This window comes from Podarcis tiliguerta (genome assembly GCF_965153285.1).
Source record: "Podarcis tiliguerta genome assembly, chromosome: 3".
NCBI classification, from domain to species: Eukaryota; Metazoa; Chordata; class Lepidosauria; order Squamata; family Lacertidae; genus Podarcis; species Podarcis tiliguerta.
Window position 1 is genome coordinate 11,689,803 of NC_139536.1, and position 22,817 is coordinate 11,712,619.

Genomic DNA, 22,817 nt, shown 5'->3' on the forward strand with positions numbered 1-22,817 from the left:
TGGCTCAGCAGACCCCACCGCAACACGTGCTCTCCATGAAGGAGAACACGCTTTGCTAAAAACATACATGTTTGGCCAAGAATTTCTGGTTATTGATATCCAGCCTTTGTAAAACTTTCCTGGTTTCTGTACTTTTGTTGTAATGCCAATTTTATTGACTATGTTTTGATATTTTTGCAAATTCTGGATTTTAAAAAAAAACCACACACACAAAAGACACTATAGAAGTGTTTTAATTTAAATGAACAAAAGGGAACAGGGAACAAACTGGAGTTATCCATAACGGCTTCAGTCACAGTTAAAGCTCTCTCTTTGTTCCCATCCTTTGTGAAGGTAACTGGCAAAAAAGTACAGTGGTACCTCGGGTTAAGAAATTAATTTGTTCTGGAGGTCCGTTCTTAACCTGAAATTGTTCTTAACCTGAAGCACCACTTTAGCTAATGGGGCCTCTTGCTGCCATCACACGATTTCTCTTCTCATCCTGAAGTAAAGTTCTTAACCCGAGGTACTATTTCTGGGTTAGTGGAGTCTGTAACCTGAAGCGTCTATAATCTGAGGTACCACTGTATCAGTATTTTAAACTGACAGGTTAGCAGAGCTCAGTGAAGCTCATTGTGGCTCTGGTCAATTATGTATTCACTGTTTCATGAGATAATAGCATACCCACCCCAAATCATAGAAATAATAGTGTGAATGAACAGGAACAGAATCAACAGGAATGGGGACATTTATTGGAGTTGTACTGTATGGATCCTTAGTTTAGTAGGCAGACACTAAAGGAAGTTGTTTCAGCATTATTCACAACAATTTCTTGAGGAAAAGAAAACCTTCCATGGAGAAGGAAAACTCTGATCCCAAACTTGAGGGCTATCTTCAGGAGAAGAAGATGCTAAGGAGTAAAACCCTACACATATTCCTCTCTGGATGGCAGCAGCGTAGCGTGGGGGGTGCAGGGGGGGCCGGCCGCACCGGCCACAACATCTGGGGGGGCACGCTCGCACTCGCAGCTCTCTGCCCCTACCTGGCTCACTCACTCTCTCTCACTGCAGTGCTGGCTGTGTGAATCCGAGCTGAGCCGCCGGGTCGCCACCCACTGTGGAGGGGAGGGTGCCAGGCGTGCGGTGCGGTGCGGAGAGAGAGCGAGGGACTATCTGGGGGAGGGACAGTGCAGTGGGGGGGGCGCAAATTACTTGCCTTGCCCCGGGTTAGGGGGCGCAAATTACTTGCCTTGCCCCGGGTGCTGACAACCCACGCTACGCCACTGCTGGATGGCTCCTTGTACACCTCCTTCTGGCAACTCCTGCAGCCAATATGGTGTCAAATCTATTGCTCTGCTTTCCTTTGGACCACATCAGAAAGACCAGGGGGAGGATTTTGTCATCTGGGCGGCTCAGGATCTCCATAAACACTGCCCAGACTTGTGCCCCTGAGAGGTCACAACTCAGCAAAAACAACATAGGAGGCAGCAGTTACGCTTAAGTCCATTAGTGGCTACAAGATGCTACACTTGATCTTATCCAAAAGGCTGAGAGGTGACAGCTACAAAATATCATGGCAATACTCAGCCTTCAGAGTCCAGTGGTTCTCAACCTGTGGGTCCCCAGATGTTGTTGGACTACAACTCCCATCACCCCTGAGCTCTGGCCTTGCTAGCTAGGGGTGATGGGAGTTGTAGTTCAACAACATCTGGGGACCCACAGGTTGAGAAAGGCTGCTCCAGACTATTATGGATGTCACCTGTATATCAGTCTAACAGGAAAGTAACTGAATCTGACCAAATGAAACAATGCTACATTATTCTTATTCAGCAAATCTTCCCCATTTTGAGCAGACTCTATTTCATATGGAGAGAGTTTTTCAGGAAATGGTTGGCAAAGTAATTCATAAGGGGGTAAAAAAACACACCACACAGCTGTGCTTCAATGTATTCAAGATAACAGAGCGAAAGGGGACACAGGTCAAATTAATTAAGAGAGCTATAAAGAGCACCATTTAAACCACTAGGCGATAAGCAAGTTGCTATTAATATTTAAGCAGTCTCAGAAGGAGGACTGGAAGATCCGTGATAAGTAATTGCAGCACATTAGATGGATAATTAGAAGGGCAAAAATTAACACAATATTTCAAAGAACAGTTAAAGCCAACAGAAATAAGGCATGAAATATAGATTTTGATTAATTCATGTTAGTTATTTCAGTGGGTCCTGGGATTCGCCTCACCAAGTTTTAAATCATCACAATATTGCTAGAATATTTGCAAGAAGTTATTAGGCTGGTAGTTGTACAGGGAGAAGAAGAGCTGAAAGGCTCTGCCTTTCCATCTTTGAAAAGGGATATGGCAGCTCATGCATGAGAAATGTAGCTTTCATTGTAAAAAAATTAAGAGCATTTGCCACCTCTGGGTTCTGCATGGTCCCTGGAGGTGCTTTTAAAGTATGGGCTCAAAAACTAAACTTAAATTCAAAGGGGATTCTAACTTTGCAGAAGACACATTGATGCAGCAGATTAACCGAATGGGATGTCAACGCTCTGCCATTTGAATGAACTCTGATGTCTTGTCCATTATCAACGGGGGGGGGGGGGGTGCGTTTCAAAAACCCACCCAGCCCTCACTGTTGGTTGGAGGGCACAGACTCAAGCTCAGGTGTTTTGGGGTGTTTTGAACCAGCATGTAACACAGTTCAACTGTATGCAAGATTTCAGCCAAATACTTTATACTGAGATAAAAAAAAAACTACTGCTTAATAATAGACAAAGCAAGTGTACTGCATTGAAAGAAATAATTGAGATCCATGATTTGCCTGGGCGCAGTCCTTATTTTATAAAAAGGGAAGCTTCTATTTAGTAGTGGAAATGAGAACGTCCATTAGAGAACCAATTAGATAAGTGACCAAACTGTTCCTGAATACTTCGAGCGTTCAGGCAATCACAAAAGCTTCTTAGCCCTTGCGAGGTTAACAGATAAACTCCTAGGCAACAAATGGAAAATTTAAAAATATGTATTCCAATTTGAGATGGGGAAGATGGGAGTGGGACCAGGAGAGGTTGTCTGACATTATCAGACTTGAAAATCTATTTATATTATACCACTAAAACTGCAAGGGAGGTTCAGGTGGAGAAACTATCTCCCCTCCAACCACACTGCTGTCCACAGCAAGAGGGCAGCTAGAAGTCATTTGTTGCAAACACTGCAGAATAAAGGCACAGAAGAGCACAAACCAACATTTTGCTTTGGCAGAACAGGTGGAATTTAAGTTGTTTCCTCCATTCACATAATGACACCCCCCCCCCCATTTCACCCAACTCCCCCTTGTCAGGGTTGAGAGAGATAGGTCCAACAATCAACTTACAATTATTCTGTATACAATTAATATAGGCAAAGACCTATATTGTTCATCACAAACTTACGCAAGAAGGGGGGGCAGGGACCAAGAATGTAAGCTATAAGGGGGTAACTGGGTTGTTGTTTTTATTTTTATTATGTATTTTGCGGTTTTATATCTTGATTTTATTCTGTGAACCGCCCTGAGACCCCCAGGTATAAGAAGAAGAAGAAGAAGAAGAAGAAGAAGAAGAAGAAGAAGAAGAAGAAGAAGAAGAAGAAGAAGAAGAAGAAGAAGGAGGAGGCTGGAAATGTTATTACCATTATTAATGTTGGGAAATACAGCAAAACAAAACAACAAGATGTACTGTATTTTTTGCTCTATAAGACTCACTTTTTCCCTCCTAAAAAGTAAGGGGAAATGTGTGTGCGCCTTATGGCGCGAATGCAGGCTGCACAGCTATCCCAGAAGCCAGAACAGCAAGAGGGATTGCTCCTTTCACTGTGCAGCGATCCCTCTTGCTGTTCTGGCTTCTGAGATTCAGAATATTTTTTTTTCTTGTTTTCCTCCTCCAAAAACTAGTGGTCTGGTGCGTCTTATAGAGCGAAAAATATGGCACCTCCTTTGCTAGTTAGGACAAAGCAACAACATCTGGAATGAACAACACAGGTGGAATACTGGTGAACATGCAGGTGTCGATCGGTAAAAAGATCAATATGTCATTCAAGATTAAATACCCCTCCATGAATTGAGTCTACATATTTTGTTGGTGTGAACAGGGCCATGAAGTGCACCAATCACACAACTTTTCATGTTGGTCTCACATTTTTTAGGCATGCATCATTACGCAACACAGTACAGTGGTGCCCCGCAAGACGAATGCCTCGCAAGACGGAAAACCCGCTAGACGAAAGGGTTTTCCGTTTTGGAGGTGCTTCGCAAAATGAATTTTCTATGGGCTTGCTTCGCAAGACGAAAATGTTTTGCGAGTTCCTGCGGGGTTTTTTTCCTCCCCCCCCCTTTTCCCCAAGCCGCTAAGCCGCTTATCAGCTGATCCGCTAAGCCACTAAGCTGCTTAATAGCTGATCCGCTAAGCCGCTAATAGCGCTAAGCCGCTAAGCCGCTAATGGGCTTGCTTCGCAAGACGAAAAAAAACGCAAGACGAAGAGACTCGCAGAACGGATTCTTTTCGTCTTGCGAGGCACCACTGTAATTCAGTTTTACTAGCAAACCAGACGTTAAACTAACCTCTTTCCAGCCCCATGAGGAGCATGGGTAGCATTCGTGTGCCACTTGCACACTGCAGCCGACACACTAACATGTCACGACACACAGTTTGGAAAGCTCTGCTCTAATCAATGCATAGAAATCTGGCATGTGAGAAGGTGGGGCATTGATGAAAATCACAATTTCCCTCTCTCTCTCTTGTCTTGTCTAAACATACAGGTTTAAGGTATGGGAGGAAGGTGGAATTTTGATCTCTTAAAACAGCATCCTAAAACTTGGACCTGAAAAAAATATATGCATGCAACTCAAGCTGTTAGAGAGCATGCCTGCGTGACAACGTTCTTACCTGGTTGCTGCCATCTTTTCTCCTTTTTTCCAGTCCCAGAGTACGATGGTATGATTGTCATCTAACCCAATAGACGCCAGACATTTTCCATCAGCTGCATAAAAGCAACTCACAACATCAGAGGTGAGAAACCCTTAACAGAAATCTGACAAGTGCTGCATTTATTTATTGCAAATTTAAAGTAGAGGTACTAATAGCAATGCAGCTGGATGCTTTGCAATAAACACAGTTTTTCACTGGGGGTACAGGAGCAAATCTTCTGCTAACTGTAGCATGTCAGTCACAGCGTGTACAGGTCAACCTATCAGGTGTAGCAGAAAACCACCCCCCATCATTCAGTTTGTACAAACTTCACACACACTCACACTCACACACTACATACACTACACTTCTGTTATAAATTCATAGAAAATCAACCATACATCGGATTTGCACTGTTCCACTTTTATTTTACTCCATGAAGGAAAGACTACAAAATGGGGAAGGTTTGATACAGGACGCCATAATCCCTTCACCATACCAGCACATCCACAGGAGCCCTGTCCAGTTGCTATGCCAACCCTGATGATTCCAGACAGAAAACAATGAAGATCACAAAGAACTTGCATATGGGAATGGATTCAGCACAGACTGGAACAAAGGACAATGATCAGATCTTCCCTCAGGGGGCAGGAAACTGCGACTACCTTTTGTCTTCAGAAAATGACTCATGGGGAGGGGTAGAAGGGAACCAGCCAGGTGACAGGACACTCAGGTTACCACCACAACTCCTCCCTCAACCCCTCCTTTCTGTAATGTATGCATGATGTTTCTGGGGGTGGGCTTGACCTAGAGGAGGGGAATTTCAAAAGTTTTTATAAGGTCTTGCACACCATTTTCTGTGTCTTTCCTCTCTCCTGCAAGTGAGGGGAACACCCTGCTGCAACAGTTCAATAAAGGCCAAGCCTACAGGCTGCTGATTTGCTCCAATTTACTCTGGTTGGTGTCTTTACTTTTTGTCCAAGGGAGCCCTCGGATTTTTCCGGTAACACAGGTTCCTAAACTTTTTCGTAGCTTATTACATCACTATCTAGCTCTCTGCCACCCCTCTCCCCAATATCACCAGAAGTTACTGAGAAAAGTATCAAGAGGCAAATTAAAATAAGGAGAAATTGTCAGTTTGCATTTCTTAGTACAGAAAGTATTGATCTGATGTGTAGAAATCTTTCCTATTCTGATTAATTCAAGAGGGTTCTGGAAGCTGCTCTGTGTGAAAGAAACAAGCAGAAGGTTCCTGATGTTTGGGTTATTCATTCAGAGAAGCTGAGTACAACTGGCTTAAGCTGGTTCTCTTATCTCTTTCAAGGTCATGCCAACTATAATAATAAGGCCAGAAGGAGCCTGGGTTTTACTCTTTTCTATCTCTCTTCCTTCTGGTGTGGTGTTCTGCATATAGTGTTAAAGTTTAGACTTTTTATGAGTTGTTGTATGTTTAAGTTAAGTCTGCTGCAACTGGATTTCTTATGGACAGTTCAAATCCTGAATGTATTGGATTTGTGACCATGATGCTCACTTGCCTTCAGTAGCAGTAAAGCTCTGCTGGATGAAATACAATTGCCTCTGGTCTATTTTTTGGGAATCTTGCAACGTGTTTAAGTTTTCACTCTGCTAATTACCGTATTTTGCGCGCCATAGGACGCACCGGCTCATAGGACGCACCTAGTTTTTTGGGGGGGAAATAAAGAAAAAAAAATTTATTTCCCCCTCGGGCGCTGAGCCCGGGACTGCAGGCAGCTCTGCGCAGCCACCGGGAGCCGGGCGGGACTTCGCGCCCCGCTCCCAATGGCTGTGCAGAGCTGCGCTGAGCCCGGAACTGCAGGCAGCTCTGCGCAACCCTCAGAGCCGGTCTCCCGAGGGTTGCGCACAGCTTCCTGAAGCCTGGAGAGCGAGAGGGGTCGGTGCGCACCGACCCCTCTCGCTCTCCAGGCTTCAGCGAAAGCCTACATTCGCTCCATAGGACGCATACACATTTCCCCTTCATTTTTGGAGGGGAAAATGTGCGTCCTATAGGGCGAAAAATACGGTATACGTTGGAGTTCTGCTCTGGATCAACGCTGAGTAGAATACATGACAGAAACACCATTTCCTTCTTTCACAGGAACGATAAGGCCCACTACTAAGGCACACCTCATTTTATTGCACTGCGCTTCACAGATATTGCGCCTTATAAAGATGCAGCTGCAGCTGCAACAAGCCTAGGCGCTTCCAGGGGAAGGAAGCCCCCCCCCCTTCTGGTCCTGGGAGTGCAGCTGGTTTGGCTGGAGCCAGGTTTACCCTCTCCTGTGCCTGCAGCTCACGAGACTACACTATAATATAAATGTAACGTTTATATCATGGGTAGGCAAACTAAGGCCTGAGGGCCAGATCCGGCCCAATAGCCTTCTCAATCTGGCCCACAGATGGTCTGGGAATCAGTGTGTTTTTACATGTGTAGAATGTGTCCTTTTATTTAAAATGCATCTCTGGGTTATTTGTGGGGCATTGGAATTCGTTCTCTTTCTCCCCAAAAAATATAGTCCAGCCCCCCACAAAGTCTGAGGGACAGTGGACCAGTCCCTTGAAAAAGTTTCCTGACCCCTAGTTTTTATGCACTGGGAAACCCCTAAAATTGTGTGACTCGTGTTATTGCAATACAAAGAAGAAGAAGAAGAAGAAGAAGAGTTTGGATTTGATATCCCGCCTTTCACTCCCTTTAAGGAGTCTCAAAGCGGCTAACATTCTCCTTTCCCTTGCTCCCCCACAACAAACACTCTGTGAGGTGAGTGGGGCTGAGAGACTTCAAGGAAGTGTGACTGGCCCAAGGTCACCCAGCAGCTGCATGTGGAGGAGCGGAGACGCGAACCCGGTTCCCCAGATTACAAGACTACCGCTCTCAACCACTACACCACACTGGTACCTCAGGTAAAGAACTTAATTCGTTCCGGAGGTCCGTCTGTAACCTGAAGCGTCTGTAACCTGAGGTACCACTGTACAGTCATACCTTGGGTTACAGACGCTTCGGGTTGCGTTTTTTCAAGTTACGGACCCGCCGAAACCCGGAAGTACCGGAACAGGTTACTTCCGGGTTTCGGCGGCTGCACATGCGTAGAAGTGCCGAATTGCAACCCGCGCATGCGCAGACACAGCGCTGCGGGTTGCGAAAGCCGCAGGTTGCGAACGTGCATCCCGCACAGATCACGTTCACAACCCAAGCATCCACTGTATTAGCTTTATTGCAATGGTCTGGAACCGAACCCACAATATCTATGAGGTATGCCGGTACTCTCTTTCAAGGAAAGCACATAAGAGCATAGTGCAGACTCTCTAGCCACCGGCAGCACCCACATCTGCTTAGCTTCAACCGTGTTCAGTGGCAGGAGAACCTCCAACCCAACAGCGGCATAAATCAAAAGGTAGCCTAATTCTGCCAAACTGTTGACACTGTCAATCCAGGCTGCGGTGGTGGTTCCTGGCCATCAGAACATGTGGCTTGCAAGCAAAGGGGGGAAGGCTATCATGGCATGTGCTCCACTGGCTTACTGAACTCATCAGTAGGGAAAGCAGACTTAGGAGGTAGCTACTGTGAATCAGATCAGCAGTTGCCAAGCAGATTCAGGCAAGGGTATAATCTCCCACGAAACTTACAAAATATCTAGCGGCACAGCACCACATGGAGAAGCTGTTGCTAATGGGATTTGCTCTCAAATGAAATATTTCCCCGGCAGTCAAAATACATTCTCTAGGGAACAAAAACTATATTTTGGGAGAAACTTGCAACAAGCGCAACACATCAATAACAGTGTGAAACAGATAGTATTTTTTAGGAGTGCTATTTATTTTTCATACAACACATAACCCCCACAACTAGGCACCCTACAAAAATTAAAAGAGAAGCAGTCCTGGCCTGCCAGCTTAAAGTCTGATACAATATAAGGCATATTAAGGATGGTTTGTACACAGCATCCATTAGGAACATCCCTCTGTAAATTCCACTGTTGCTAGCCTTATTGATAAATACTGTTATGAAGAAAGGGAAAGAACAGTGACATAAGAACCCGCTTTAAGGTTTACGCACTCATGACCTGCTCCAATGTGGGAACTGAACCTATTTATTTGGAAACTGATAAGGAAATGTGGCAATACTAATATTGGAGAGAAAAATAGAAATGGACAGCAACCCAAACTGATGGATCCATCTGACCCTAGTTGGCAGAGTGGATAGCTGCTTACCTGAAAAATCAAGGGCACAGACGCCTCTTTGGTGTTGGCCTCTTAGCAGCGACAAACATTTGAGTGCCTGAGTGTCCCACACGTGAATGGCGGCATCTCTCCCAACCTAAATCAGAACACCTGGTGTGAGCGGCTGTGCGTAAACAAAAAACTTGACAGTAATAATTTCCACCCACCACACTCTTCAGCCAGGAGACACTTCCTAGTTTTCTCAACCAGATGTCTCTTAAGTGCGGTTTACTCTGATATCTCAGGTGCTGACAAGAGGCTTCCTGCCCATACTGCCATCTAGACTTGGCCACAATCCGTTGTTCATAATCTTACTTCCATTTTCAAAGCTGTTATCCTTGCACTCCTCTCTTCAGTTTCACTACATCCCTCAAGTACAAAATATATCCATGGAGCACCTAGTTATTGGCTCTCCCATTCAATTCCGTCTCCTTGGGGACTCACGCTTCCTGTTCCTCCAATAGCCTTTTTACCAGCCAGCACTTGGATAACAACAGACTGCAACCTTTTCCTTGAAGTCATCCTCAGTTTGCCCTCCCTATCCTCTTCTATTTTCCCTCCCATCACTCTTAGCAGCCTCTCCAGTACTTTGCCTTCCTCCTCCTGTTTGACTTTTGGGGATTGCTCCACTAAGCTTTAAGCCTTCAAGCATTTCTCTTCTTCCTGCATTCTATTTCGGGGTGATCCTTTGACCAGCGCTATCACACTGATGATTCATACATGTATAATCGTCTTCATTCCTACTTGGTTCCCTCTAGCCAAACTAAATTTTAAAAAAAAATTATACTCTTGGATGTCTAGCCATCACTGGAGTCTAACATTCCCCACACTGGAACTCTATTTTATTTTAAACATTATCCTATATTTTCTTTCTTGATGCTGCAGCAATAGCAAACAGTGGGACATCTGACCTCCTGAAACCTTAGTCATTGCTGCTTATCAGGACGGATAAATATCGCTGCCAGTAAACCTCACTGCTCCCCATATCGTTGGCTAAAGGTAAAGGGACCCCTGACCATTAGGTCCAGTCGTGGCCGACTCTGGGGTTGCGGCGCTCATCTCGCTTTATTCGCTGAGGGAGCCGGCGTACAGCTTCCGGGTCATGTGGCCAGCATGACTAAGCCACTTCTGGCGAACCAGAGCAGTACACGGAAACGCCGTTTACCTTCCTGCCGGAGCGGTACCTATTTATCTACTTGCACTTTTGACATGCTTTCGAACTGATAGGTTGGCAGGAGCTGGGACCCAGCAACGGGAGCTCACCCCGTCACGGGGATTCAAACTGCCGACCTTCTGATCAATACTATAAATGGCATACCTTCCCTGTAACATAGATGTATTTTATGGTTTGATAAAATGCCTTCTGTTGGGGAGATGCTTTCCTATTTTTCTGCAAGGATACGGGTTTCTTACCATCAGCAGAGGCAACATTTAACTTTGCCTTCCTTGCACCCCCAACCCCCACATTTTGGCCATAGGGATGTTTGAACATGGACATCCCAATGAAACCGTTATGCTGATAGTTATGCAGACTACCTTAATATCCCTCCCTAAAATGTACACTCAGAAATGGAAAACTAAAATAGTAGCTGCAATAAGAACTCCTTCTAGAAGCAAACAGTACCCCAGGGAAACAGAATTGGAGCCAAACAGAGAAACAAGGGGGAGGTATCAGTGTGTCTGGAGAACTCCAAGGTTTGAAGCAATACAAAAGAAACATTTTAAAATAAAAGTCTGAAGGAGCTCCCAAAATAACAGCCCCCCCAAACTCAAACCGGCCAAACAAGGACTGAGCGTGCTCAGCTGCCTCCAAGAATGGTGGAATATTGGGTTGCCGATGGATAACTGAGAATGGGAATGGATTGGCTTGCTTGAACCTCTTACAGCTTATCATATCTCACAGGAAGGCTGGGTGAACAGCAGCAGACCTGCTAAGGTGTGAGGAGAAACCAATGCAACATTTTCTTGTAGGCCCCATTTGCAATACACTAAATCACACCATTCCTAAGGAGGTTGGTATGATGTTTGAATTTTACAAAAACAAAGCGCAACAATAAGTAAACAATAACAACAATAATGATAATAGTAATAAATTTCCATTGAATTGGCAAGCATTGTTTCTCCAAAATCTTACCTGTCCAGTAGCAACATAGTCTTTCAGAGGATGGATGGCTAGACTGAGGATATCATCATCGTGACCGAGGTACAGTCTTTGGGTGTGTTGCTGTCTATTGTAAACAACAGCAACAGCAGCAATGTGGTATACCACCTCCCCGGTCTGTGTGTAGAACAAATTGTTTCGGCAGTCATAGCCTCTGTAGCTGGGATGAATGAAAAACAGCAAAAGGTGAACATTTTAGCAAAGTGGCCTGCAAACTGTAGAAGCAAAGGATATTGTGCTATGATCCTAAGTGCCTTCAGATTTTGCTGAAATCAATCAGACTCCATTTCTAAGTAATGTATTTAGGATACAGATTCAATATGAGAAGCAGTGGACTAAGAATAATACTGGGTGGTATTCCTGGCATGGACAAAAATGTCACAAGCTAGTTACTTAGAACCAGGTAACTGGTTTCATTCACAGTCTACAACCAATTTGTCTTCCAGGTTCACCTTAAATCCTGAACTAAATCTGAGCTTTCAACACATGCCAAAAAGAGTTTCATTGGAGAGTCCTGCGTGCAGATGAACTGATATTAATGAATATTTTCAAAGGAATTCATTTCTACAGTGGTGCCCAGCAAAAAGCCTGCACGGCTTCCATTTTTATGCAAAACATCGCCATGTTTAGCTACAGCCAGTCCAGCCAAGAGTTCCAGACAGTTAAAATTATTACAGATCCAGAAAATAACTCTGAAAGCCAACTTTGACATGGAGATGGAAAAGGAAATGGGAAGGATTGATCTCCACCTTCGTATGTTAAAGCAAATGGATAGACTAGTCCTTGGACCATAGCTGTCAACTTTCCCCTTTTCTTGCGAGGAATCCTATTCGGAATAAGGGAGTTTCCCTTAAAAAAAGGGAAACATTGACAGCTATGCCTTGGACACTGCTGCCTGTGGGAAGCAGTTTCCCATTTTCGTTCAACATTGCATTTCCTATGGTGAACTCAATTTTTTTGAATACTGTTCCTTCGGTAGCCTAGACAGCACCATCTGTGCACAAGAGAAAGGTAGAATACGGCTTGGGGGAACCCAAAGGTCTGCATAAACACAAACAATACTTTTGCTTGGAATTGCCCTCCAAGGGAGGGAGGGTCAGCTGCTAAAACAGCTCACAGAGGATGGAGCATGTTAAGCGGACATGGAATGCTGGTTCTTGCAAGGCGGGTGGAAAAGGAAATGAGAGCCAGCGAGGCACCTGAGAGCCAGTGTGGTATAATGGTTGGAGTGTTGAACTATGACCTGGGAGACTAGGGTTCAAATCTCCACTCAGCCATGAAGCTCAATGGGTGACCTTGGGCCAGTTGCTATCTGTTAGCCTACCCAACCTCACACAGTTGTTGTGAGGATGAACTAGGGAGGAGGTGAACCATGTACACCACCTTTAGCTCCTTGGAAGGAGAGGTGGTATAGGAATGTAATACATATATACCGTATTTTTTGCTCTATAAGACTCACTTTTTCCCTCCTAAAAAGTAAGGGAAAATGTGTGTGTGTCTCATGGAGCGAATGCAGGCTGCACAGCTATCCCAGAAGCCAGAACAGCAAGAGGGATGGCTGCTTTTGCTGCACAGCAATCCCTCTTGCTGTTTTGGCTTCTGAGGTTCAGAATATTTTTTTTCTTGTTTTCCTCCTCCAAAAACTAGGTGCGTCTTGTGGTCTGGTGCGTCTTATAGAGCGAAAAATACGGTAAATGGAATGGCGTCTCCTTTAGGAAAGCATGAACAGGAGCAATCCGTACGGCACCATTTTGTTACAGGTTTCAGTTGTCCATACTTAACATAAGCTACAGCTGATGTGTTGTTGACTTGGAAGCAGGCACAATGCAAAGCTACAATGCAAGCCCCTAACAGAAAACTCCATTTCCCTAAGCTGAGAATGTGTTTCTTGGTTTTCATGATAACTTCAGACACAGTCTCTAAATCTAGGTGCTATTTCTGGTTTTGCCAAGAACAGATTACCTTTTTCTGCAAATTGTAGTCTATAAAAGCGAAAAGACAAGAGTAGTCACTACTGAAAAGTTATTATACCCATGTATAAATTGCAGCTTTAAGCTGTCCTCGGGGGCTCGCTCTCTTTTAAGGAAGGGCACTGAGTGGTTTTTCTCTTTACTTTGCTGTTTCAGTTGAGGTAGATCTTCTTTGTAAACCTAAAATAATCGAGAGTTACATTGCATTACACATCCCCAGTCCAATAATCCAGGTGGCTTATTGCTATTTGTGCCTAGTAATTTGCAAGATCAATGTCACTACCCTGCAATGCATGACAAAAATCTGCCTCTCTGAGAAGTCTGAATTCTTTGTATCAGAAGCACCAGTAATGGAAGATCAGGCCAAGCTCATTCGATTACTGCACAAAAAAGTTTAAAAACTATGTGTCTATGTCTATGTGTGACACTCTATTTTCCCCCCCCCCGCCGCCCTACTATCTTAAAAACATTTAAAAACTATTTTAAAAAACATATGTAGATCCTTCCTTCATCCGTTCAGGGAGTTTTTGTGACATATGCAAATGACACAGGAGATTTAAGCAGTTTGTAAGCACTGAAAGAACTAGGAGATGGATTTACAGGTACACCAGATATTAGGCATGCAAATCTTTTAAAGAGATGGTTAGGAACTCAGATACTATGACATCGGTTTAATCCAGTGGACAGCTGCAAAACAACTTCCAAAGATTCCTGTGTGGGTGTAAAATTCCCTGCGTTTGGGAAGCTGCAAGATTCTAAAGCACTGGAAATCTCTGCAAACTACATGTCTGAGTTGTTTCTATCAATCACGACTGCTTGCATACAACCCTGTTCCTTAATAGATGGCCTCTGAGCCATAACAGCTCTACATATACTCTCCAGCTGTCCCTCCAAGCAATTGCATCTTTGCTTCCTATCATCACCCCCCCCCCCCATGATTCTCTGTTATACCTCCAGGCAGCAGTCAATAGTATCTGTGTTATAGCTGATATAGCCCCTTAGCACAATGCTATGCACACTGATTCTTAAAGAAACATTGGATTGAACATTCCACCACCATCACCATACGGTACTTCTGTTTAGGGTGTATGTGGGACTACTATTGGAAGTTGGGAACAGAAAAAGCCCCCTTGTGGAAGAGGAGGAAGGAACTTCAAATTCTTGGGCCCAAGACTCGCTCCAAGCTAAAGTCACAACACAGGACAAATGAATTAGAGTCATAGAGTTGCAGAGTTGGGATCATGAGGGTCATCCAGACCAACCCCCTACAACGCAGGAATCTTTTGCCCAACAAGGGACTCGAACCCATGACCCTCAGATTAATAATAATAATAATAATAATAATAATAATAATAATAATAATATATTATTTATACCCTGCCCATCTGGCTGGGTTTCCCCAGACACTCTGGCCGGCTTCCGACAGAATATTAAAATATAGTAATGCATCAAACATTAAAAGCTTCCCTAAAGAGGGCTGCCTTCAGATGTCTTCTAAAAGTCTGGTAGTTGCGTGTTGAGTCCCCAAAGCCACCCACCAAAAAATTCACACATCACACATCAATTTTTGTTTAGGTTTTTGGCATGATTTTGGCCACAACTTTATTCAAAATACAAAAAATGTGAGTGGTTGCTTAGGCATTGGTTATGACTCTCTGTCCTTGCCCTCAGGGACAGAACTGTACTCCAGCGGAAGCCAGGGTGGGAAACAAGTATTGGGTGAGGAAATGAAGCTGGGCATCAGTCCCTCACTTCTCACCCTCATGTTCCTGTGGGGCTTGCACGGCCCAAATCCGCTGCCAGGGACAGGACAAAAAGAATGGCAAGCCCCTGGATTCCTTTAATGGAATTCCCTTTCCGCACCACCATTAGAGGGGTAGGCACTTACCCCTCCACCAACCAATTTTAACCAATGCCTAACCGCCAACCTTACAAGTTGTGACGATTTGCTACGCAGTAGGCAAAAACCAAATGGCACCAGCCAATCAGCCAGATGGCAAAATTCCTACCGAGCCCCTGCTCCAAAGCAGACGACCCCATGACAGGCATAGCAAGGTCAAGCAATCAAAAAAACCCCCCTATTAAAGGGAGGGTGGGTGGGTGATCCGGTGAAAAACAGCCAAGAGGACGCCCAGTGTTGGGCGACCTGTATTTAAAAACTCTGGCTCCTCCTCCAAAAATGGCAACAACCAAAAACCCCCAGCAACACCATTAACCACTTAATGGCTTGGGTTTATCCAAAAGTCTGCCCAGCAAAAACAGGGTGGCTTGTTTTCCCCAACTGCAACACGTGCTCTCTGTTAGGGAGAACACGCTTTGTTTTTCGCTTTGACATCTTGTGGAAAGGTGTTCCACAGGGCGGGTGCCACTACCGAGAAAGCCCTCTGCCTGGTTCCCTGTAACTTGGCTTCTCACAGCGGGGTAACCCCTTGGAACTGGACCTCAGTATCTGGGCTGGACGATGGGGGTGGAGACGCTCCTTCAGGTGTACTGGACTGAGATTAAGAGTCTCATGCTCTACTGACCGAGTTATCAGCTATCTGCAGAGGAAGCCTGCCTCACAGTCCATTTGGTGAGTGTGATGGATTCTGCAGTGACAAAGGCGGGGCCTTCTCTATGGGAGCCCCTCCATTTGCAGAATTACCTGCTTATGGAGATAAGACTACCTTTAACTTAAAACATCCATTGTTTCACACAGGCATTTGTAAATGAACTCGACATTTAGCTGCTGCTGCTGCTGCTGCACTGAGTTGCTTTCAATATTTCTATTAGTCCATGTGAGTTAAATGATTTAATTAATTGTTTATTGCTTTATGGCGTACATTTAGCGCCTTAGGATCCTACAGAATGAGAGGCAGCTTATAAATGAAAATAATAAACATTCTCAAAAATGCAGAGAAGGGTGCAATTGTTGAAGCAATATACTTTTCCTTTTAGCTTCAACAAACAGATAGTAAAGTAAGAGATTTAGGGTCATTATGGCAAAAACATATGGAAGGCCACTTATGTCTTAAAAAATGCATGCTTAGGAACTTCATGCAGATCTTCTTCCTTTCAGTGAAAATGAAATTCAATTCCTACATATTTATTCAGCATTTTTATTTCATATAATTCCTTGCTTTATTGGTAGCCCTTTAATTTAAAGGACGATTCCTGAATTACAGGGGGTTGGACTAGATGACCTTCAGGGTCCCTTCCAACTCTACAATTTGATGATTCCATGACAATGAATTAACATTAATTTTGGATTTACCGGCTAACGAGAGCGGTGGGTTTGAAAATCCTTTGCATGATTCTGTAAGAGACTTGCAGAAGAGCTGCATATTTTTCAACATTTTTTTTTTAAGGAAATATCTGGAAAGAGCTGCACCTGCTCATTCAAAGGTTTTCTAATTAACTGATCTAAAGGGGTGGAATGCTCAGTCCCATGATTAACATGCAATGTCATCTCTCTGACTTCTTGCTAAAAATAAGGCCGCTATCCACATGACAATGGCAACAAAAAAACTCCACTAATAACATTATTACTGTTGGTGTGCACAATGGATTTTTAAATGTATTTGCCAATGAACTCAGATTGCATAGACTAATATATTATGCAAAGAAAGAAAGCTTAATGCCCCGTCTCGTCTCCCTGCCCCCCTCCTAACTTTCTATTTCTCTATTTTCTCCCCTCTCCCTCTCTTTCCCCTCCTTAATTCCACATTATCTCCAACAAAAAATGTCTCCAACTGACTGCAATTCATTTGTATGAAGGATGCTAAGACTTAAAAACAGAGACACTGAATGTATTTATGTTACCTATGGAAAATCTTTATACGAAAATATAATAATAATAATAATAATAATAATAATAATAATAATAATAATAATAAATGTCAGGGTAAAAAAGCTGAGTACAAATACAGTTTGAATACCCCAGTTCATATTTTTAGCCTTAACTTTCCTTAAATTCAACGTGGTCTCTCATTTAAACTCTCGAGCTCAGTTCTTTTCCTTCCTTCAACTTTAAAATCCCTCCGCTGAATATGTTTCGATGGGTTTCCAGGTTGCTGGGTCTAATGGCCTGTTTCCATTTTGCTCACCTGTCGGGTGTAGTTGATTTGAGCTTCTTGCTCTATATCTGAGTCTAACTCTGGCACATCAGATAAATCGGAGTCAGATTCTTCGCTGTGTGAATCTACGCCACTTTCTGCATACGGGAGAATGCACCAGACGACATTTTAATAAAGGCAATTTAAAACTAAAGCCACATCCCCGCAAATAATGAATACAAAAACTCGTGCGTGCACATGAAATCTCATACCAATAACTTAGTTGGTCTCTAAGGTGCTACTGGAAGGAATTATTTTATTTTATTCGTTTTATTTTGTTCAAACAATTGTTTCTTATTTGGCAGTAGAAACATGCACACTGAACCTAACCAAAGATGCAAGCAGAGCACAGTGTTCAGCAACCCCCTTCCGTGAATTTTCAGTTTACAGTGGTGCCCCACAAGACGAATGCCTCGCAAGACGGAAAACCCACTAGACGAAAGGGTTTTCCGTTTTGGAGGTGCTTCGCAAAACGAATTTGCTATGGGCTTGCTTTGCAAGACGAAAATGTCTTGCGAGTTCTGCGGGGTTTCCCCCCCCTTCCCCCCAGCCCCTAAGCCGCTTATCAGCTGATCTAAGCCGCTAATAGCCTTTTAGCAGCTAATCCGCTAATCCCTTAAGCCTTTAATAGCCGCTAATAGCCGCTAAACTGCTAATAGCCTTTAATAGGCGTTAATAGCCCTTAAACTGCCAATAGCTGCCAATAGACGGAAAAACCGCTAGACGAAGAGACTGGCGGAACGGATTCTTTTCGTCTTGCGAGGCACCACTGTATTTCTCTTTTCCATTATGGCCATAATTCTACAGAGGTATGCAGTTCTTCACTGAAAATTGGCTTTTCTGTTCAGCTGCAGTAGAACTGGTTCAAATACAGCTCCAGCTGCTCGTATTGTTCTCTACTTTGTGCACATACAACTCTCTAGGATTCCCACCGACATCCATTAGTGACACGCTAGAAAGCTGTGTGTACACAGTGTTTCCCCATCTGTTCTCCAGCAAATTCAAACCTCCCTATGACTCCTATACCAACTTTTCTTCATTGGTCCTAGCTAAATATTCCTGTGGGTCTCTGCAGTTTGAAATGATTTTTTAAAAGTTAATGATTTAAATATGTGGGCATCCCCTGATCCACAGTGAACATTGTGCGCATGTATTATTTGAGCAAACTGCACCCAAGGAGAATATGGGCCTGTAGGAAAGCAAAAGGAAATGTACATGTTGGATTCAAGTATTCTGGGGGATAATGATTAAAAGAAAGCCCATTCAATCCATCAAAGCTATCTTTTCAATCGCAACATCTTCCAATGCTTGGCCAAAGCACAAAAGGCAAGTGAAGGCATTTTGCTTTGAGGGGCCTATGTCTTTTGGCTGAATCTTTACTGCTCAGTTCAAGTTGGAACAGTTTGTTGGTTTTTATGACTGTAGCTGTTCTACAGCTGTGTATTATGTGTTCTACAACTGTGTATTATGTTCTACAACTGTGTATTATGTTGCTGTAATAACCCATCCTGGGACCATAATGGTGAAGGACGTAATTCAGTGAATGAACAAACGAACAAATGAATGAATAATAAAGAAGTGTTATTTGCATTACCCTGGGGTGCTGTTTCATGGATTCCATTTGTTAAACCTTCTGGAATAAACCGCCACTGAAAAACAGAGTGATCTGCACCTCCAGTACTTATTACCCACTGAAAGTCATGCGACCAACGGACATTAGTAACATGTGCAGAATGGCCAACGTATTTTCTAAATTTAGCTCCTAGAATAATAATAAAAAAACAACCATATTGATAATTGCAAATAAAATTCATGAAATGTCAGAAAAAAGCATAGTTACTTTATACACACACACACACACACACACACATATATATTTCTTTTAATACAGCCAGCATGAAGCCACAATAAATTATATATACCTGATCAACCCAGACACACAAAATGTGTTTTCCTTTCCCAATTATGAGCAATAATTTTCACTAAAATGATTGCCCTGTCGCCTACCCTGCTCAGTCTTTGTATCATGGTAAACAAAATGGCGTATTGATTTCCCCTCGTTTTGTAGGTTTTGTTTTTGTCTTCAGTATTGGCAGATATTAGCTTGCTGATGTAATCATATTAGAGACTAGTTCTTAATAAACAGAAAATAACAAATAATCCTTTGTTAGTCCATAAAGCTGTTTCCTCTTTTGCTGCAGTGGACTAACACATCTAACTCTCTGGAAGTCGTTCTTGAGAGTTTATGATGGAAGTTGTTTGCATAAGTCAATGTAAATATCACAAGTGCTTTTTTTCTAAAAAAAATGTTTAGGGGTACTCTCATTTTGACTCAAGAAAATCACAATTTTATAGTTCAAATCAGGAAAAATAAATACAGTAAATGGACAAAAGTACAAAGATTCACAAAATGTTTAGGGGTATGCGTCCCCCTGCGTCCCCCCAGAAAAAAGCACTGAATATTATGTAAGCTTAATGACAGAATCGTTCTATCTCATTGCATGTTTGAGTTTCATATTTCCCCTGTCCATGCAAGTTTGATTGCAGTCTCCTTGGGGCAGAGCTTGCAGGGTATTTATTTATTTTATGTCAGCTGTGTGGCGTGATATAAATAGTAAATCGAATGAGAAATCCTTACATTGCTACTGTAAGATGCAGCCAGAAGGCCTTTGTCCTCTTGACTCTGAAGTTTGTTTTATAAAATAATTGAAAAGACATTGAAAGAAACCCATTTTGAAAGCCAGCAGAACTCAGAAGGACAGAGGATGCTCAATAGCTTAGCGTTCAGCAACTTCTAATATTGTGTTTCCTGAACAATATGCCATGGGCAGCTGGCATCCAAGGCAAATCAGGTATTGATTTGTGGGCTTCCAGTGGGCATCTGGTTGGGCACTGTGTGAATGAAATGCTGGACTAGATTGTTGACATTTCCATTCCACCTTAAGGAACAGGCATGTGGAAATGTTGTGTCTCATATTTCTGTTTACATTCCAGCACAGTATGCTGGGAACTTCCGTTTGTGTACAGCTTTTGCTTTTGCTGTTCTGTCTGAGATGACATGAGAGAGAGACGACATGTTTCTTTGTTCTGATTTATGATTATGTTATGTACTGAGTTGAATAGGATCCAAAAAGCAGCAGTCTGATTGGTCCTAGAACAATAGGATTCAGAATGTAGTAGTCTGATTGGTCCTAGAACAATAGGGTCCAGAATGCAGCAGTCTGATTGGTCCTAGAACAATGCAGCAGTATGACTGATCCGCAGGAGCCACTCAATCCAGCTCCAGGTGGAAGTGAATCTGCAACTTGATTGGCCTACAGGAGAATCCCAGAATTAGCCAATCACGTGCGACCCACTGTGTAAATAATGTATATAAAGCAGATATTTTGGGGAAACTTTCATTCCTCACTACCAGGAGCTGAATAAAGAGCATGAAATCCACACTCGACTCTGAGTATATTTCCGCCTAATGAATCTGTAGCCGAAGTATGACTTCACAAGCCACACACCTGTTCTGTGTGCGCAGTACAAACTGTTAATAGCGTGCCCTGGCTTTTGAAGTCCAGATCGCTGATTTACGTCGGAGCACAGGCCGATGGAAGGAGACGTCCGAGCCGGGGCTTGCCAGCTGGCCTCTCGGCCCTCTGCATGTTGACACAGATGAGCCTCTGCTGTGATCTAGCATGACTTCTTATGCTCTTTACGTTCTTTCTACCAATTGTAACAAGCAAAGTCTTCAGGATTGGGGAATGACCTGACTTGGAGGGGATTCCATTGGATCCACAGCCAGTCAAAGACTTGATTGAGAGTTGGTCAAGGCCTAGTATGTCCTACAGAGTGAAACCAGGCAGGCAAAGTGAACTTTATATATAACCAATGGACTACTGGCCTGAAGGTTCCTTGGTAGGAGCCACCACCAACCACTAACAAGCTTGAGTTAAAGATATCAGACCACTTTTTCAGCTTTCTGATTTCCATTTCACTTCTACATACAAGTATATTTTGGATATTTTCCATGTATGTGCCAATGAAACAGATAAATTAGTGACATTGATCCATCCAAAAGGATATGACATGGTTAGGGAGCAGGGCTGACAAGCAAGGAAGTCTCTGGTGCTGAGGCCCACCTGAAAGTGGCTCAAGATCCACTAAGGAAACACTAAATGATCAATCCCAACCGCAAGCGAGCAATCAGTTATGCACAGGACAGAGTCTTACCTTTCTTTAGACAAGGAAATCTGAACAATTTAACTAATCCAAAATCGTCTCCAGTCACCAGAACTGCATTATTGTAATTTCCATCCACAGAGTTGATGTCTGTAACGTTGCTATACTTCGGCCAGATCCCGTTCACTTCTGATCCCATCACACACGTCCAGGAAGCCCAATGAATCCCTTTGATTTCATCTTTGCTTGTTAAATGCTTTCCAGCTGAAAAGAAATCAGGTTAATAAGCTGTTTAACCATTTGCGTTTCAGAAGAAGTAATGGAACGGAAATTTCTACCTCGGTGGCTTTCAAATTTCCTGTTTTAAGGGATTAGTTCCATATCAACCTGCCTGCTAAGGATTTCCTCCATGTCAGCTGTGGGATGACCACAGTTTATCGGTAAATCTTCATGTGCAGAAGGTCACAGGTTCAATCCCTGGTACCTCCAGGTATGTATGGATATTTCACTACCAGTTTCCTGAGAATCTTGTCAGCAGTTTGGTTTCAATTGTACACAATTAATTTTGGCTTCTATTCTTTTTCTTTCTTTCTTTTCAATTTTTTTTTATTCATTTTATAACACAACTAAACAACACAAACAGAAAAACAAACAATACAAACAAATTCTTGTCTTATCTTTATTTTTTTTAAACATTGTTAGATGAGCTTCCCCAAGTCCCCCCCATCTGATTTTCATTTTACCTCATCTTTAGCAGTTTACATATATCATTATTTTTAACCATTTTTTTCACGCTTACTTTTACCATAAAAATCTTCACATGTTATCACTTACAAATAATACTATTTTAAAATACACCATCTTCTACTTCTAACCCTACAGCCTATATCCACTTCCAAGGCTATTCTAGACTTTAAACATTAACATATTTTTTCAGATATTCTTTAAATTTTGTCAGGGAACTGCCATCAGTGTCCGAGGGAGAGAGCAAGCTCCGAAGGGATCCCAGAGAGCATCCCGGGAGTGGGAGAGGCAGCCCATCTTCTGGGGGAGAGAATCAGCGTAGCTCCAGTGGAGAAGGGGGGCAGATGGGGGAATCGGCGAGGCGATCCCATGACTCCTTGCCGGGGACCAGCGGGGAGAGGAAGGGTCCTCCGCTGACTACGCCCTCCTTGCGCAGAAGGCTTCCGCGCAGGGAGAGTAGTCAGAGACTGGGCATCAAAGAACTTCTTTGCTGGAAGAAGTTTAAGAAACGCCCACTGACGGATTCTGC

At 43.3% G+C, this 22,817-nt stretch overlaps 1 protein-coding gene across 8 annotated transcripts in view; it reads right to left on the reverse strand.

The window, feature by feature from the left end:
* EML6 (EMAP like 6) overlaps positions 1-22,817 on the reverse strand; it is a 164,869-nt gene that overhangs the window by 64,485 nt on the left and 77,567 nt on the right. For all 8 annotated transcript variants that reach the window (XR_014509244.1, XM_083432422.1, XM_083432421.1 and 5 more), the window contains 7 exons: positions 21,596-21,808; positions 18,972-19,139; positions 17,369-17,475; positions 13,345-13,463; positions 11,287-11,473; positions 9,144-9,249; positions 4,896-4,989 (listed from right to left, as the gene is read on the reverse strand). Coding sequence is in view for 7 of the 8 variants with exons in the window: in XM_083432422.1 (XP_083288548.1) it covers positions 4,896-4,989; positions 9,144-9,249; positions 11,287-11,473; positions 13,345-13,463; positions 17,369-17,475; positions 18,972-19,139; positions 21,596-21,808 (994 nt within the window). In the remaining variant the exon portion in view is untranslated. The remainder of the gene's footprint in view (positions 1-4,895; positions 4,990-9,143; positions 9,250-11,286; positions 11,474-13,344; positions 13,464-17,368; positions 17,476-18,971; positions 19,140-21,595; positions 21,809-22,817) is intronic.